This window comes from Nuphar pumila, chromosome 12, assembly GCF_984573655.1.
Source record: "Nuphar pumila chromosome 12, dmNupPumi1.hap1.1, whole genome shotgun sequence".
Classification (NCBI taxonomy): domain Eukaryota; kingdom Viridiplantae; phylum Streptophyta; class Magnoliopsida; order Nymphaeales; family Nymphaeaceae; genus Nuphar; species Nuphar pumila.
Window position 1 is genome coordinate 5,247,266 of NC_143260.1, and position 14,573 is coordinate 5,261,838.

The window sequence follows — 14,573 nt, forward strand, 5'->3', positions numbered from 1 at the left end:
TGATCTGATTTATACTGTAAATCAATACTCTTTGATCTGATCTCTACTGTAAATCGTTAATCTCTAATCTGATTTTTACTGTAAATTGCTACTCTCTAATCTGATCTATATTGTAAATCATTACTCTTTGATCTGATTTTTATTATAAATCATTACTCTCTTATCTGATCTCTGTCGTAAATCGCTGCTTTCTGTCTACTCAATTTGATACTGCCACCATGATCTTTGTTGTAAATCACTATTCTTTGTTTACTAAGTTTGACGATTGCACTCTAGTATCATGATGAACAATAGGCAAAATATCAATTTCTTTAATAGTTCAATTATTTCTCACAAGCAGACGACGATAAAATGTAATCTGACGGTAGCAAACGATGGTAAAAGGTGCTCCGACGACAACAGATGACGACAAATGGTGTGTCGTCAAAGAGAGCTCCTATTACAACAAATAGTACGTTGTCAAAGGGTGATCCGCTGGCAGCATAGGAGTTTACTGCTTAGGGCAAAAATAAAATATTTGGACTTTTTGAGGAGTTAAGATCATCCTCTTTTTTTTAGATGGAGGATATTTTTGTCCTTTTCTCGAACTGTCGTTTCATGATAAGAATTGCAAAAAAGGGTACTTAAGTCTTTGCAACCGCACTGAACTCTAACGATAAGTGATGCCGATGCACACGAAGATACGAGCCCCACGTGCTTATATATGTGGCTTTCATTTAGACCCCCGAACACACACTGTAGCAAACCCTGTATCTTTGGGGGATAAAACACAACACCCACCCCCACTTTCTGTGACATGCAAATGATCCCTAGTGAACCAATTTTAATAACATTGCTTTTAAGAACTCAAACACGTAATTCCTCAAGCACTTTACCACCGAACCAAGAAATGACCCTCTGATTCAATCACACCATCAGCCTATCTACCAGACCCTGTACTCAGACTTACCTACCGGTGAAATATGAGCTAAAAAATGAACTAGAGCTCCTGCCTTGTTTTCAATAAGGTTTGACCCACACTATTCTGACCAAGCTTTGAATAAGATCTGGTCTATGTTGTCTGCCTGATCCAAGTAGTAGGTATCCAAATTCAAGTTCAACTGAGAATGCCTCAAAGGTGTTTGGCGTAGGGGGATGAGTCCTAGGCAGGCAGTCTAGGTTCAAATCCTATGGGCGTCGCTTCTTGCGCAAGCCGAAAAGTGATGACTCTCTTGGGCCAAGGGGTAAGCCTGATGAGTTTTAGGCTGTCAGGACAGTGATCGTAAGTATGACATACAGAGCCAGCGTGGCTGGCTGTCTGATCCTGGGGGCGGTTTCTCCGTGTAAATATATAAAAAAAAAAGTTGAATTGAGAACATACATGGGTGGGTCATGTTTGATCTTGATCCAGAATAGGACACGTAAATAAAGAAATGATATATACATGGTTTGCTCGGATCTGATGCAAAAGTTAATCTGTGCATCATGTTTAGCATATTTTATATATCGTTTTCACGTGTTAAAGTTGACTGTAGCATGTCTTGAACAATTTTAAAATTTTCAAATGAATTGCAAGTCATCGATTTTTCAACATCTTAGAAATTGATTCTTATGGCATACTAGGCACGATAAATAAACAATCCTGCAACCGTATGGCTAAACTTAACATATAAGTAAGTAAATAATATATATATATATATATATATATATATATATATATATATATATATATATATATATATATATATATATATATATATATATATATATATACTACAATCATTTGTATGTGCAGCAAACGGGGCAGAACCCCTTGTTTGTTTATTACTACAATCATTTGTAACGCCATAGATGAAATCTACAGGTTTTGTTTAGTGGGAACGGGCTTTTGGATTACCTTGATCCAACCTATGTACATGTTTTTTCAGTAATCCAAAAATCATTGGCTATGGAAGTATCAATTTTTTGGAGTCATAACATGTTTTTTTGTTGAAAAAACATGATCCAAGAGTCGATTACTACTAAATCGAGCGTGAGATTCAAACTAGATTTTATGTACAATTGCTTGTACCAAATATAAACCTATATATATGCATGGTTTTGTCGAACATTAAATAAATCACATTTAACATTAATTGCATTCAATTGATTAAAATGATCAAAATACCTTTAAAAACAATGATATTTCTAAAATAAAATTTGGAAAAGGTCCTAACTGAAATTAGGTGCAAACGACCATCAAACCGGGTTTTCAATATGTTTTTTTCACAAATCCAACATCATAGATATGTTCCACATGATTGATTTAGCCATTTTGTGTTTCTTTACTAAAAAATTATGATCCTAAATATTGATAAAATTTTTAGGCTTTTTGAGTTCCAAGCTTTAAAAACATACCAATATGTCAGAAATAGACGAGTAAAGAGTGAAATTCTGTAAAATCGTGCATGTAGATCACATATGCACAGTTAGATTTCAGAAAAAGGAAAAACAACCCTTAATCGATGGCTGTTTGCATCTAAAAGAATAGACAGCTAAGCCCCATTATGTGAAAATATGTTGTTACTTGTTTTTGATAGGCAAAAATATATGTGATTTTTTTTTTTTTTAAAGGCAAGCTGGGTTAGGCGGACCCCTACCAGAACAACAGCCACCCCATGTGGCAGAGGGATTCGATCCTGGGCCTTCAGCTTGAGACAGGACCCTGCTTAAAGGTAAAAAAACTACTCACATTTTGCATTTAAATGTGCAAAGTATACATTTACTTTTATGAAAAATGTTTTTGACACTTTTTAAATGTAAATTTACAAAGTACACATTTACTTTTATGAAAAAGGTTTTCGACACTTTTTAAATTTAAAATTACATAGTACACATTCGCTTTTTTGAAAAAGGTTTTTGATTTCCTTCAAAACCAAAAACTCAATTTACCTCAAAAAGTAACCATAATTTAAAAAAATGTCAGTACTTTTTAGAGATTTTTTAGTCATTTCAATTAATTGAATGCAACTAATATTATATACAATCAATTTAATGTTGCATCATTTCTTTGACCCTACTAATGTTGAAAAAAAAAGGTGCATCTCTTATTGTTCATCACTGAGAAACTTTGCTTTCCTTAGCAGCTGAAGTGAGTCATAAATCGAACCATGGATATCTTATATTTTTTTCTTTGTTACTCTTTCTATTGTTGTGGTTTATTTTGGTTTTGCTCATGATTTCTTCACACACATATATACATATATCTATACAATTTGTTTTACATTTTTCATATAAAAAGTAAAAAATTTGATCAAATTTTCAGCAAGTCCATTTGATTTGGTGTGGACCTTGCACCAAATCCTCCCGTCATGCAAATGGAAGACCTCAGATCAAAGGGTTTGGAATTCCTAAAACCCTAGAAAACCATATATGTTGAGCCAAAGGTTCTCGATCCCTAAAATGTTAGGTTGTATTATAATTAGCGAAAGCACCTCCTTAAGCGGGGAAGTGCGCTTTAGAAGTGGGAAGCACCACGCTTCCCCCAAAAGAGGGAAGCGTGGGAGAAACTGGTTTCTCTATCACTTCTCATTAATTTTTTTTTGTATGTTCACGTAGCATTTATTCTTTCGCTTCCTAGCTACTTGTTTCCCCTTCATCTCTCCTTTATTTCCTTCTCGTTTCCTTTTTCGCTTCTTACACGTTTTAACAATAGTTTCCAAAACGAATCTCATTTCACACTTCATACTGCTTCTCAACACTAGCTTCTCTTCACGCATCGCTTCGTATCCATTTACCTTCTTGTTAACTATAAATCGAACCTAGACTATGATGTTCATTCCTTAACCAAGAACACACCCCCACCCACTACCATCACTTTTTACCACACGGTAAATTTAAATTTAACATGGGTCAGGGCCACACCAGTCCCCTTCTCAATCTAAATCATTTTCCTTTGGCTGCCCCACCAGTTGACATTCGTAAAAGGCTTCCTTCACCTTCGATTCCGATCGTACCGTCAAACCTACCGTACGCTATGCAAACACCTACTGACTAACTTGTCCTTAAGTGTACGTGATATCTATTTATATTCAAAGATGGATCCTTTATCATTTATCAAAGGCAGCATCCAACCCATCTATAATTTTAAATTCTTAAGCAAAGATAAACACTAAAATACGCAAGGCTGGCATTATATATATATATATATATATATATATATATATATATATATATATATATATATATATATATATATATATATATATATATATATATATATATATATATATATATATATATATATATATATATATATATATATATATATATATATATATATATATATATATATGATCTTTCACTTTCTATGATGGTACATTCTTTAGCCTTTGTGGATGTAACTTGTCCTTAAGTGTACGTGATATCTATTTATATTCAAAGATGGATCCTTTATCATTTATCAAAGGCAGCATCCAACCCATCTATAATTTTAAATTCTTAAGCAAAGATAAACACTAAAATACGCAAGGCTGGCGTTATATATATATATATATATGATCTTTCACTTTCTATGATGGTACATTCTTTAGCCTTTGTGGATGTAGCAACCAAAAGTGTGTTTATTTTTTTCGACATGTAGCCACCAAGAGTCATTTTATTTTAATGGGTTATATCAAAGTCAATAATCTGGATGGTTCCTTTTCCAATACTCGGTTAGGCAAAAGCTTAGGAATTGTCCTCTTTGTACCAATAATTGAAATGCCAAGCATACGACCTCCGCGGGGTTCGCCTGTGTGGTTGTGAGGGCGTTGGGACCAAGATGCCGAATCAAACCCCATTGACGTACGGGTGTGTCCTGTCCTTAGCTTTCAGAGCTGGACCACATAAAAGCAACAGTGATCGCGAGGCACCCACCTGGGTTTTTTTTTTATGGCTTTGGCTTGGGTCCCTCGTCATTAAAAATGCCAAGCATGAAAATTAGGTGTTATCTTGTATTGGTCTAATATCGGTTGCTTTGTTTGGGAGCCTTGAAACAGAGGCATGTTGTGGTTTCTCCAATGCTCTTGCTATTTGTTGTTTAAGAGCAGTGGTGTTGCCAAAACAGAATGGAGTTGGCAGCCCTAATATAACATTTCAATACCATATTTCCCAACATGAAGTTTTTAGCAACTCCATCCTCAACATCACATTTTGACAACACATATGAAAAAATGATGTTTTTATCTCAATGCAAGATCCCAAACAGAGCCAAAGAGTTTTTGTATGTTAGGCTAAAGAGCTTTCTTTGCATTTGAGCATTCAAAGACTAGGGGTAAGAAATTTCACTGTGTATTTTGTTTCCCATGCAGTAAATCCATACCAATACCATCAATCTCGCTCTTAGGAAAATCTTGGCAAGAAAAGGTCTTGTGATATTTTGAAAATTTTGCTTTTTCTCAGGAAAATTTTAGCATATATAAAAATGCAAAATATATAACAGATGTAAAAAGTGCAAATAAAAACATAAAATAATTTAAAAAATACCAAGAAAACTTTTTTGTTAATATCATAATAAGATGTGATACTTTCAAAATAGGTGATATTTTGAAAAGATTGCATGTTAGTATTATATTGACCTTTGAAAAGATCACAATATTCTAAACGGCAATATTCTGACACTTGTTTTGCAAATCCAACCCTACATATGCATTCGGCATCATCCATTTGCTAGGAATTGATTGTCGGATCATGTATTTTTGATGAAAAATGTGATTGTTGAATGCTTCAATATTTATAAAAATTCGGAGTTGCTACTTTCAAGCCTTAAAATATCATTCTTATGCATAGTAAATGGGATGATCCAAGAGTCTATTTCTATAAAACCAAGCATCTAGATCACATCATTCGGTAAAATTTAACTAAAAAATATTCCATAAAAATAACAGTTCAGTTCATATATTTTCAATTAACATATTCTAGTGGCCTTAAGATGTGATACTTTCAAAATTAAAAATATTATATATTTTTAGCATTATATTGACCTTTGAAAAAAATCTCAATATTTCAAACAAAAATATTCGTGGCATGTATCAAGACCAACATCCTTTTAAAGAAAACAGGAAACACAACTCGATCGAACAAAAGTAGGCCTGAGGAAACTGAAGATTAATCATGCACTAGACAAACATGGATTTAGTTGCATGAACAATTAGTAGGGCTGGACAACCAACGGGGGCTCGGGTTGTCTGGTAGGAGCAGTGAGTTCACGTCACCTTATGTTGGGACGTGGTAAGATCAAATCCCAATGGTACTGTTGTGTAACTGGTGGGGGTCTGCCTAACCCCAGCTTGCCTTAGAAAAGAAAGGTAAATAGTAGGGCTGGTCAACAAGCTGAACAAATCCCAGCTTGAAGCGTTTAAGCTTTGCTCATTTTTGTAACAAGTCAATCCAAGTTTAAACTGATAATGAGCCAGAGCTAAAGGAGTTGAGCTCGAGCTGGCTTGTTTACTTATATAGAAAGAATACATTGCTTCATAGCAGAAAGTAATTGGATTACAAAAAAATACATTGTTTCAAAGTTGAAAGCAATAAGATTTTATTTGTAAGCCTACTGCTTATAAATAAAATATTCGGGCGACAAAACAGTAAAAACCATTAGAAAAAAAACCAGTTGGCCAGATTTGTCATATTTTGAGTTGTGAATTGATCATGTTTATCATATTTTTACTGTCTTGGACAAAACACTAATGGTGTCAAAAGTGAGTGCCATCTATGTCTTTGTCAGTTTGTTATGTGATGTACAATACATTTAAAATACATGTATAATTGCTTAATGACCTTCATACGAGCGGAGCCAAGCTGAACACCCAATGTTCATGTTGGATTAGTGAGTTTATTTTATGGGTTCAAACGAACTCTTTACAAGGCTGAACATGTTCAGCGTGTCTTGTTTCCCAGCCCTAGACATTCGTACTCTTAATTAAAGTGCTTCAAATGTTTCATTTTCTTTTAATTTATATAGATAACGTTGCGCAGATATTTTGTCTGCACATTGTAAGTAAAGCTTATATATAAAAAGATTCAAAATAGAGACAGTTATATGTATGAACACTTGAAGCTTTCAAGCTCAGATGGTTCGGCTAGTTTAGCAGCCCTATATATATATATATATATATATATATATATATATATATATACATGAGAACTAAACATATTAGGCCTTACATAGGTTTTAAGTATTTTATGATAGATCTGAACTGTTAGATGTGTTTAGCATGTTCGATTTAGTGGAATCAATTCTTGAATCATGTTTGTTGGATGGAAAAACATATTGTTCTGAGCCGAGAAAAACTGGTACTTTGGTAACCATTGATTTTGGATCACCGGAAAAAGCCATCCAAAAGCGGGTTCCCATTAAACAAAACTTATAGATCACATCTACGGTGTTAAACGTGTAAATAATACATAAAACTATGATTTTTGAAGGGTCCTAACGGGACCTAACAAAAGGGGGGCCTAAAGAAACCATTACTATATATATATATATATATAGAGAGAGAGAGAGAGAGAGAGAGAGAGAGAGAGAGAGAGAGAGAGAGAGAGGTATGAACAAAACCCAGATGACCTTTCGATGGGTCCACCGTACGCCCACTAGATGTTATCATGAAACTTGGGATATGGCCAAACCAAAACCTAAAAAAGAAAGAAAGAGAAAAAGGATTGGGATTGCTTAAGGTCTCAAGCTAACCTTAGGTGAGTTTGCTCATGTCATCAGTGGATGTCAGCAGTGAATGAAAGTTCATCACAAGCTTAGCACACCATGGATAAGATGTTCATAAAACGTGACCAAGTTCTCTGAAACAGTGTAATGGCCGTATTTTACAAACTTTGGAGTTCATAAACTTGGTCAAATTTTTACATGACGCCAGAAGGTTCCAAGTCTGGGGAAGTATACCAAAGTTGCTCATGCATTTTCTTACTAAACAATTTGGTGATTGTCCCCTGTCTGCAAGATATGATAAGCAAGCTCACATGTATAAATAGAGATCCAAGCGTATCTCCAGATCCCCACAGAGAGTTCCCAAGGGGAAAGAAAAATTAAGGCATCGGTAAGAACACAAAAACGGCTCTACTGATCCCATCGATTCATCGAAGCAGGAGAAAGTTGCAGTGGCATGGAAACCCGTTCCCTCGAGGAGACACCCACCTGGGCTGTCTGTGCCGTCTGTGCTGTGTTGATTACTCTCTCCATCCTCATCGAGCATGCTTCACAGATTGCCACAAGGGTATCTTACATCTCTCTCTATCTCGGTGCGGTTAGCTGATCAGCTGTGAAGTACTCGGGCCACACAAAACACAAAAAAATCGCTAACACGTGTAGCGATTGTCTATGTAAAACATAAATTCAGAAAATCACTTCACATGTAGCGATTTTCTGTATAAAACATAAAACACAGAAAATCGCCATGCGCACAGCGATTTTCTGTGTGTTTGTGTGAACCGAGTACTTTGTAAAGGACTCGGGCGCGATTACTAGATCTGCCTCTCTCTCTCTCTCTTAAAAAGGGTAGAGATTGACCTGCCAATTAATCCTTTCCCTTTTTAGTATCTTTGGAGAAGAAGGAAAAAGGCTCTCATCAAGGCTCTTCAAAAGATTAAGGATGGTAAGAAGTGTTTGAGGAAAAAATGACAGTAGTTTTTCTAGTGTTACATTTACTTAATTTCTACATTAAATAGAATGGAAAAATCTTACAAAGGGTATATGTCTAGAACTCATGCTGCTGGGCTTCTTATCTTTACTGCTCACCGTTGGGGAAAAGCCCATCTCAAAGATTTGTGTGCCCAAGAGCGTTGGTAAGACTTTCCTCCCATGCTCACCCCACCAAGGAGAGCGCGCAGAGACGAATATAGACAATAAAGAACTATCTTCATGTGAAAAGAAGGTATGAGAGAACCATATCTTAAGAAAAAAGTTTATGTTTGGTTCCTATTTTAATCTTTTAATTTGAAGTAAGCTCATATGTTTGCATATGAATTGTAGGGTATGGTTTCTCTAATATCTGAAGAAGGAATAAAGCAGCTCCACATCTTCATATTTGTACTGGCTATCTTCCATGTGGTCAGCTGCCTTATCAATATGACCCTAGGGTTGGCCAAGGTTTGTGGACTGTCCTTCAAGTATATCTGCCACTTTTGTATAGTTATGGGGCATTAACCAAGTTATGAAAAATGAAACTTAGATGAAGAGATGGAAAGCATGGGAAGATGAGACTCATACTCTTGAATACCAAATTTCCAATGGTAAGGATAATACTTTTTCATGCATGCATTATAAAGAAGTTGTGCTTTTCTTTGTTGTGGGAACTAATTAACAAGTGTACTGGACTTAAATTTTCAGACCCTCGAAGGTTCAGGCTCACCCGCCAGACCTCTTTTGGACAACGGCACTTGAAGTTTTGGAGCAACCATCCTGTCCTACTTTGGCCTGTTAGTTGTTCTCTTGCATGTCATGCAATTTCTCGCTTCTTATTTCACGATCGCGATATTTTAAAAAAGGCTGATATTAAAACGAAAAATCTATAAAATTTCCAAAACATCACCTATTTTTTAAAATTCATGTTTTTATCACTTTTTATATTACTTATAATTTTATTCGTATATCTTTTCACGGTTTTTTATATATGCTGATCCGCTACATTCACTAATTTGTTTGATTTTTTCGAACACATGATCTGTGAAATTGTAGACTAAACTGTGGGAAATGAAAATCGGATCATGCTAGTTTTCAACAGCTGTTGGCGATGAAAAAGATCCTGTACTCAACGAATTTATATGCAAGGTCGGATGGGGGCTTGAATCTTTTTGGGTACTGTTGGGCTCTATATAGACCCGATCCAGTTTGTACTTGAAGAAGGATCCACCATATGAGTCCTTTTGGTTAGATTCTGTTCAGAACCAAACCATTGTGAGATTCTCATAAGTTTGGGATTGGCAACACATTAGCACATTTTTTCTTTTTGAAATGCATGTTGGGTCAGGCAGACACCTACCAGTTATACAACTATACCATTGGGTTTTGAACCTGCACGTGAACTAGCTGCTCCTGTCCTACCACACAAGCTGGCTGTCCATTCTCATTATATATATATATATATATATTGATACCCTCGTGGTTCCAAACCCCTAGTCAAAACTCATAGCATATGGTCATTTTCATCGACCCCACAAATGTGTTTAGCATGGCCATCTATTATATTTTTATGACGTACATATACGATTGTCTGATGGTTGAAAATTCGATAAATTAATCTCTCAAAAAATCTGACATACACATCGAGAAAAACATGACCCAAGAGCTGGTTTTTACTGAACCAAACATGTACATGACATCCGGGGGGGATTAGATGTGAAAAAATCATAACTTTTTTGCTTGGGTTTAGAATCGACGAGGGTATTTCTCTCTCTCTCTGACACACATAATGTGAAATTTGTTTAAGATAATTTATATATGTTTTGTTGATAACTTGATATGTAGGTGGCCTTTGCTCGTCAATTTTCCAAGGGAGTGTCAAAAGCTGATTACTTAACCCTAAGGCATGGATTCATAACGGTGAGTTAACTTCTTTAATCGAGAGAGAGAGAGAGAGAGAGAGAGAGAGAGAGAGAGAGAGAGAGCATGTGAATCCAACTAACAATACTTAAACAAACTAATAGCGTCCTCTCATTTTTATTCTTTGATGTCCTGCGTTTCTTTGTGATCAGGCTCACTTCGCTAGTGGAGGTGGGAGCAGCTTTGACTTCCACATGTACCTGGCCAGTGCCCTCGACGAAGACTTCGAGGCAGTCGTCGGCATCAGGCACGTGGCAACAGCAGATCTCAACTACTCCAAGAAATTTTAAAAATATTTAAACTATTAAATAATGTATTTGACTCTCTTTAATTAAGAGATCATTTTTATGCAGCGGTGCCGCATGTTTAGCATGTAGCTCCACTACTGTTGACCATCTATCACAATGTTTCTCGATATGGACACCGCACCCATGTCAAGAATATGCCAAGATAGATGGCCGTCAGGCATATGCCTACATGCCCACCATGCAGCTATGAGTCGTACTTGTGTGTTCGGGGCGAACACTTTTATAAGTGTTGGGCCCTTTATGAGGGGGACGCAGTATGCTGGGTCCCCTTTAATAGGGGGCACCCCCTTTTTTTATAGAGGGCAACCACTAGGTGGCTCCTCCCAGTTGGTCAGTACACTTTGTTAAGTGTTCTGTTCCGAACATTGGATCTGCTTTCAATGTGAAGGTGCACATAATGTGAAGTCTTCTTTTAATATCTCAATATTTAAATTCCTATGTTCTTATATTCCATGATCGCTTTTGCAGCGTATGGCTGTGGATCTTTGCGTTGTCTTTCATTTTCTTCAAGGCTGTTGGTACATACTCTCTCTCTCTCTCTCTCATTAGTATAATGCAAGTGCCAGTACGGATGTTTAACAATCATAATTGCTTGGTTGTGGCTTGATGCAGTATTTTATCACTATTTTTGGCTGCCCTTCATCCCACTCATGGTAAGACTGAAGATCCCCTTATTTTTTAGGTAATTTACATATTGAAGGCTAACATATGACAAATTTATATTTAGCTGCCTCAGGTTTCAAAGATTTAAGATAGATTTCGAATCTTTAAAAAAAAATGCTCAAATGGCTCCCTGAGTTGTTTTTCTATGCATCTAGCTCTTGAAAGCCATAATTTTAACCTTTTCTCCTCCATCTTATTTTTACTTGTAGCCTTCTACTTCCATAACTATGTTTAATGGTAAATAACTAGATTTCAAAGAGAAAAAACAACTCAGGTAGTCGTCTAAGCAATTTCTTAAAAGATTAGGTTTATCTTAAATATTTGAAACCTGAGGTATTAAACAATTTTTTTTTCATATTTTAAAGTGCCTATATGTAAATTATTTTTCTTTTTTATTTTTTATTTTTGAAGAATACTAGAGAACCCATTCTTGAAATTTATGTCCCCCCTCCCTCCTCTTACAACAACAACAATAATAATGATAGTAATAATAACAACACGGATGGCCCGTAATTTTGTATTATTTTGAGTTTTTACTTATGTTTATTTTTTTTTGGCGTAGATGGTTTTGGTAGTGGGAACAAAGCTGCAAGTGATCATCACAAGAATGTGTCTTCTGAGTCACCAAGAATCAAAAGTTGTTGAAGGGACATTGTTAGTTAAGCCCGATGATAAACTCTTTTGGTTTGGTCGACCTCAATACCTCCTCTACCTCATTCACTTCATCCTCTTCCAGGTAAACTTCTGCCTAGACATTGTGAACGGGTCAGATGCCCAACTTAATCGGATCTGGTGTAATCAGATTCAGACTCGAATTAAAAAAAAAAAAACTTTTAGTGGAATTTGATCCAATTAGCTAATTAACCTGATTGCTCTTCTCTCTTTCAAAATAAACCTAATTGGATACACTTATACACACATCGGTGTTCGGGTTCAGAGTCGAATTGTAACGCAAAAATCTGAACCCTTAAACAGATTCAGATTGGTTAGATATCTGACCCGAACCCACACTCCTTTCATCAACCTAATGTAGAGAAATATTTCCTTTTGGAATACAAGAGTGAGAGGGGAATGATTATCTGTCTATGTGCCACTTATCCAACTTTAATAGTGTACAGATTATCAAGCCATGAGCAATGTTGGCCAAAGGAGACATGGCTGCAGGTTTTCATGGGACACCCAAAAAATACCATTTGAATTGTGAGTCCCATTGATGTGCACTTGATGGTCTACATAGCGCCAAGGCTTATTGTGTGATCTACATGTGTAGCACTTGAACATTTCTCTAGATTGCTCAATATTCCAAAGTCATTGCCAATTTGAGTTAAAAATTTGCAAATATTGTTAAATAGCTTTAAATTTTGATGAATTCAAATTTACCATCCCATTATGATAGGCTTGATGTGGTACGTGATATTTTGTTTTTCTCTTTTTACCAACAAAAACATTGTATTGCCTTTTTCGTTTCGTTTCTTTTTTGTTTTTAATTTCTAAAGCAATGTGGTTAATTGTGGTAACCCACAAAATAATTCACAAGGCTTGTTGTCAAAGAGTTCAATAGTTGGTGCTTTTTGTAGCATGGATATGCAGAGAATGTCTATAATTGAAGTCATCTCTCTTTGGCTGATTAATTTCTTCTTATGTAATCGTTGCAGAATGCCTTCCAACTTGCATACTTTACATGGAAAACTGTGAGTGAGATAACTGTAGACTGTGTATCTTAATTTGAGACTTGAGAAGCTTAAGCTCAGTTAATAACTAATGTCGTTTCTGTGCAGTTCGAGTTTGGAACAGGGTCATGTTTATATGAAAAGGAAATAAGTATCATACTAAAGATTGTACTAGGTGCAGTCGTGCAGTTCATATGTGGCTATGTAACTTTGCCTCTCTATGCCCTAGTCACACAGGTATTTTCCATAGCCTAATGTTGTTGATGCAATAACTTCACATCTCATGATTATATATATATATATATATATATATATATATATATATATATATATATATATATATATATATATCCAAATCCTGACCTTATAAGTACTAGACCAAGAGCTAGCAAAACTAAACTAAGCTAATCTTATAAATTTGATTGACACATAAACCATCATATATTTTGACATGGGCTTCCAATTCCTTGCATTCAACAGATGGGCAGCAGGATAAGAAAGGCAGTGTTCACGGAGCGCGTCTCCAATGGCCTAAGAAATTGGCACCAACGAGCGCGGAAGAATGTGAAGAAGAGCATGCACAGTGGCAATGGCAGCCTCTCACCCAGTTTCTCACCCAGATATCTTCTTTCAACTACTAACTCTCTAAACAGTGACTCACTGCTGCAGAGCGTAAACTCAACTCCTGATTATGTTGCAATTGATGCTTCTAGGTTTGAAATAAGTGAAGTGGATACCCCTGTTCAAGTTACTGCTAACATGCATCCAACCACTGAGACCTATGATGGTGAGATCTCATTTGGGTTTCAGCAGGATGCTTGACATACTGTGACATTCCATATGCGGTTCTTTGTAAATGTGGATCAACTTAAACATTTCAAATAATCTAAAATACAGCACTCATTGACTGTATCTTCTTAAAAAAAAGAAGAAGCACTCATGCACTGTATCAAATACTAAGTTTGCAAAAGGTTCGCCCCTCTCTTTCCATGTTTTCCTTTCTTTTGCAATTATTATTATTATTTTTTAATTTTTCGAAGACAAACTATTGGTGTGGTTTAGACATCCTGGGGTGGCGATGTGCCACGTTGGCCGTGACCTTATTTCGGTGTCTGAATTGTAAAATTCCTTGGGGTACCCCCTCCTTAGGAAGTGTAGCTCTGAGTTGACGCCCCCTTTTCTTAAAGGGAGCAGGTTGGGCAGAACATTTGTAAAGTGTTCTTCACCGAACACTGGATGTGCTTCGCTCTTACCCGCCACAAATTTTTCTCCCATTGCTTTGGCATTGTGGCAAGGGACGCACCTTGAGTATTGAACTTTTGATATTACTATTAAGTAATTTACAAATGTGAAATTGCTCAGTTTACCGCCTGATGTGCTTTT

The 14,573-nt window shown here is 36.0% G+C and overlaps 1 protein-coding gene across 1 annotated transcript; it reads left to right on the forward strand.

The window, feature by feature from the left end:
- Positions 1-8,114: 8,114 nt before the first annotated feature.
- Positions 8,115-14,012, forward strand: LOC149819759 (MLO-like protein 2). The gene is made up of 14 exons (XM_089983480.1): positions 8,115-8,225; positions 8,546-8,603; positions 8,710-8,882; positions 8,981-9,097; positions 9,180-9,240; positions 9,338-9,426; positions 10,475-10,549; positions 10,702-10,796; positions 11,326-11,375; positions 11,470-11,510; positions 12,083-12,256; positions 13,176-13,211; positions 13,299-13,427; positions 13,671-14,012. The coding sequence occupies exons 1-14, from the start codon at positions 8,115-8,117 to the stop codon at positions 14,010-14,012; spliced, it is 1,551 nt and encodes a 516-aa protein (XP_089839606.1).
- The last annotated feature ends 561 nt before the right edge of the window (positions 14,013-14,573 follow it).